The 4,576-nt window shown below is 23.7% G+C and overlaps 4 protein-coding genes across 4 annotated transcripts; 3 read left to right on the top strand and 1 right to left on the bottom strand.

Moving 5' to 3' along the window:
• Positions 1–337: 337 nt before the first annotated feature.
• Positions 338–738, top strand: DICPUDRAFT_85613 (uncharacterized protein; the record flags this gene model as incomplete). The annotated part of the gene is made up of 1 exon (XM_003295147.1): positions 338–738. A coding segment is annotated over one exon (399 nt), but the record flags the coding sequence as incomplete, so codon positions are not given.
• Positions 739–1,271: 533 nt separating this feature from the next.
• Positions 1,272–1,658, top strand: DICPUDRAFT_160399 (uncharacterized protein; the record flags this gene model as incomplete). Its single annotated transcript, XM_003295146.1, has 1 exon — positions 1,272–1,658. The coding sequence occupies one exon, from the start codon at positions 1,272–1,274 to the stop codon at positions 1,656–1,658; it is 387 nt and encodes a 128-aa protein (XP_003295194.1).
• An 845-nt stretch (positions 1,659–2,503) lies between these two features.
• DICPUDRAFT_160398 (uncharacterized protein) lies at positions 2,504–2,881 on the top strand (the record flags this gene model as incomplete). Its single annotated transcript, XM_003295145.1, has 1 exon — positions 2,504–2,881. The coding sequence occupies one exon, from the start codon at positions 2,504–2,506 to the stop codon at positions 2,879–2,881; it is 378 nt and encodes a 125-aa protein (XP_003295193.1).
• Positions 2,882–3,193: 312 nt separating this feature from the next.
• On the bottom strand, positions 3,194–4,567 carry DICPUDRAFT_44441 (uncharacterized protein; the record flags this gene model as incomplete). Its single annotated transcript, XM_003295144.1, has 1 exon — positions 3,194–4,567. A coding segment is annotated over one exon (1,374 nt), but the record flags the coding sequence as incomplete, so codon positions are not given.
• Between the last annotated feature and the right edge of the window lie 9 nt (positions 4,568–4,576).

Genomic DNA, 4,576 nt, shown 5'->3' with positions numbered 1-4,576 from the left:
AAAATAAATATAGAAATGTGAATATAACAAAATTATCAAAAGTTAAGATGAATTATGTCAGGAGAATGCCTTTTTAATTCTATTATATTTTATTTCTTTTAGGGGTGTAAAATTTTTTTTATATATTTTATGTGAACACCAACCCCACCTTCACACTACTTTTTTACTTTTTAAATTAATTAGTAACTAATTATAAAAAATTAATTTATAAATAAATTATTTTAATTTAATTTTTATTATTTTTTAATTTATAATGTATTATTATTTCAAAAACATAAAATTCTAATTTCAATAATAATTAAAATAAAATTTTTTTAAATTATTTTCTTTAATATAGACCATTCTTTTACAAATAAAAATATGTGCTGCCATGATCAATATGATGTCAAAAAATTAGAAGAAAGACCAATTGATTTTTTTCCATTTGTTTCACTTTTTAATTCAGATAATGATAGTTTCCCCGATATTGGAGAAGGATGTACCAAAGCTTGTAAAGAAAAAATGATAAAGCTTTCACGTTTAGTCCTAACAAACTATATGAATGCTTTGTCCTGGTACTACCACGATGTTAAAATTGGCACTGATTACGAATATTCGGGTCATTCATCCTATATTTGTTTTATTATTGATGGATATAAATATGATCCAGAATATTTCGATTATACATTAGAAATAAAAGATAACCAAATTCCAGATTATGAAAAAGTTCAACAAGAAAAAAATAAAGATAAAAAATAAATAAAAACCATTATTTTTCATCCAATAAAGTAAAAAGTTATATTTTCCTTTTTTATAATTTAATTTTCTACATATATGTTCAAATTTATACAATAATTGGGAGTGGAAAATTAAAATCATCAATGTAGATGGGAAAGATTGAGAACACCAAATAAATTAAAAAACAATAAACAAATTTAGAAAATTAAAAAAATATAGTAAAAGTAGTGTGTATGTGTTGTTGATATAGAAAATAAAAAAGTTAAATAATTTCAAAAAATAGAAATACATGTGGTTAGTTTTTTTATTATATATTTTTTTTTGAACACCAACCCCACTTTCTCCATTACACATTTTTATATTTAAATATTTTAACACACATACCAGCCATAATAATTAACAAAAATATTAATTTTATAAATTTAATTTAATTTAATTTTTTTATAAAAATAAATTTTAATTCAAAAACAAAAAATATTTTTAAAAATAATTTTTAATTGTTTTATTTTTGAACCTACTTTTTTTAATTAATACCCATTCTTTTAAATATAAAAATGTGCTGCCATGATCAATATGATGTCAAAAAATTAGAAGAAAGACCAATTGATTTTTTTTATCCATTTGTTTCACTTTTTAGTACAAATAATGATAGTTTCCCCGATATTGGAGAAGGATGTACCGAAGCTTGTAAAGAAAAAATGATCAAGCTTTCACGTTTAGTCCTAACAAACTATATGAATGCTTTGTCCTGGTACTACCATGATGTAAAAATTGGCACTGATTACGAATATTCGGGTCATTCATCCTATATTAGTTTTATTATTAATGGATATAAATATGGTCCAGAATATTTCGATCATACATTAGAAATAAAAGATAACCAAATTCCAGATTATGAAAAAGTTCAACAAGAAAAAAACAAAGATAAAAAAAATAAATAAAAACCATTATTTTTCCTCCAGTAAAAGTAAAAAGCTATATTTTCTTTTTTTTATAATTTTATTTTTATTTATGGATTCATACCATTAAAAACTTTTATTTTTTATAAAACCAGAAAGATCTCAATTTTTTTAAAAAAAATTAAACAACAATAATAGTGATATGTATTTTTAGCCAACATAACCTTTAAACCGCTCCTATAATATTTAAAAATGAATATATTATAATATAATTTAATAATTGATAGTTTACTTTAGATAATAAATATTATTTGGAAAGGTACAAATATTTTAGCAAAGAGTGTTAGAAGATCTATTTTAGTATCAAAAGCATTATCATACAGATTTTATAAAGATGAATTAATTGATGAATGGATATAGGTTATTCACTTGCCCATCAAAACGAAACAATTCAATATTATCAGTTAATAGTTTAAATGGAATAGATTTAAATGTTAAACCAAAACGAAACAATTCAAAAAAAAAATAACAGTTGCAAATATTATTAAATTACAAAATATTTGGGTTAAATAATTTCAAAAATATTGAACATATTAATATATAAATACTATTCTATTTTTTATTTATTTATGAATTAATGGATGTGGTTAATTTTTTTTGTGTTTTTTATATAAATTTAATTTTTTTGTATTTTTTTTTTTGAACACACACACACACTACTTTTACTATTCCCATTTATTTAATTTATTTTTTAATTTTTTTATAAAAATTATAATTTCAAAAACTTAAAGTAATATTCCCTAATTTTTTTTATTTTTTTTATTTTTTAAAAAAATTATTTTAATTATTTTCTTTTTTAATATAAACCCATTCTTTTACTTATAAATATGTGCTGCCATGATCAATATGATGTCAAAAAATTAGAAGAAAGACCAATTGGTTTTTTTCCATATACTGAACTTTTTAGTGCAAATAATGATAGTTTCCCCGATATTGGAGAAGGATGTACCGAAGCTTGTAAAGAAAAAATGATCAAACTTTCACGTTTAGTTCTAACAAACTATATGAATGCTTTGTCCTGGTACTACCATGATGTAAAAATTGGCACTGATTACGAATATTCGGATCATTCAACCTATTTTGGTTATATTTTTGATGGAATTAAATATGAACAAGAATATTTTGATTATACATTAGAAATAAAAGATAACCAAATTCCAGATTATGAAAAAGTTCAACAAGAAAAAAATAAAGATAAAAAATAAATAAAAACCATTATTTTTCCTTCAGTAAAAGTAAAAAATTATATTTTCTTTTTTTTATAATTTATTTTCTTCATATTTTACCCTCATTACCTATGGATTAATACTTTCGGAGACGAAAATGGGGGAGTCATTAATTAATAATAATTATTTTAATGTATCAAAAAAGAAAAGTTTCAAAAAAAAATTTTTTTAAAAAGCTTATAATTTGAATTAACTGCATAATATTTATAAAAAGTAATTTTAGTTTTTAGTAAAAAAAAAAAAGAAATATAGTTTTTGGTGATAAAAATTAAGTTTGAATTATTTATTTGTTTATTTACATTGTTTATCAAATATTTTTGATAATAAATTGCTATTTAAAACTCTAATTACAGGTAATAAAGTATTGAATAATTCAATATTTTCTAAAATAGTTTGATTACCACTAAAAAGATATATTGTTTTTAAAGTTTTTGGAAGAGGTAGTTGAATTTTGGTTTTAAATCCCCAAATGATAAGAGTTTCGATTTCTGGTGGTAGATTATTTTCTGTTAAGGTTTGAGTACAATCATAACCAAATTCTAAAAGTTTGATTGATTGACTAAAATGAGAACTTTCCAATGGTATATCATAACCTTTAATTGATAAGTTCTTTAAACCTGATGGAAGAGCATCTTTTTCAAAGGGAATATTCTGATTGGGGCTTAGTACTAAAGTTGTTAAACTATCTGGGAGACTATTTGGTAAAATTGGCATTTTATATTCAAATGAAAATATGAGGGTGTGTAATTGATAACAATGTTGAAGTGTTCTAGTAAATAATTGGGAACTTAGTGCTTCGAATTTTAAAAATTCTATTTGTTTTGGGATTTCAAATTCTTGTAACGTTTTATGATGGGGAATGAAAACTGAGAGTTCTTTTAAATTTGTAATGCTATGTAATAATGATAACTGGTCTCTGTATGACTGATTTGACTCCTCCAATATTGTAAAACCCTTTAATCTAGTAATGCTCGATGGAATTGATAATAATGTTTGTCTTTCGGAAATCTCTAATGATTTTAAAGCATCCAAACCACTGTGCCATTCTTCATCCAAAACTGAATTATCAGAGAATTCGAACAATCTTAAATCTTCAACTGATTCGGGAATTGTTGGAAAGTAATCTTGATCTAAATACTCGCATATCGTTAGTTTTTTTATACTTTTAGGAAGATTTTCCAAGCTTTGGTTAAAATCTTGACCAAGTTTTAAATCTGTTAAGCTATCTGGAAAAACACCAGCCTCGATCGGGTGATCATATTGACTAAACAAATCAAAAACCAATACTTTTAAACCTGATGGTAGAATACCATTCTCGTCTATTGGCTGATTATAATGAATTGAAAGTTCAAGATGCTCTAGCTTCGAGGGCAATACCCCTTTTATTAGTTTCTTATTAAAAAGTATTCCCATTTTAAGGTGTTTTATTCCATCGGGTAAACTTCCAACAATCAGGTGTTGGTTAAAATAATTTGATAGTTTAAGACTTGTCAAGGTTTGAGGGAGTACTCCAGGATAAATAGTTTGATTAAATAAACCACCTAAGTCTAAGTACTTTAAACCTATGTTGGGTAGCACTGGCTCCAATAAAAGAGTACCATTTGATAGAACAATTGACTCTGACAGAGGATGATCAAAACTACCTAATTGAAGAGAATTTACCGTAGGTGGGAT

This window comes from Dictyostelium purpureum (genome assembly GCF_000190715.1).
Source record: "Dictyostelium purpureum unplaced genomic scaffold DICPUscaffold_773, whole genome shotgun sequence".
NCBI lineage: Eukaryota > Evosea > Eumycetozoa > Dictyosteliales > Dictyosteliaceae > Dictyostelium > Dictyostelium purpureum.
The sequence above is the reverse complement of the archived record's forward strand: the minus strand, read 5'-3'. Positions and strand labels throughout refer to the sequence as shown.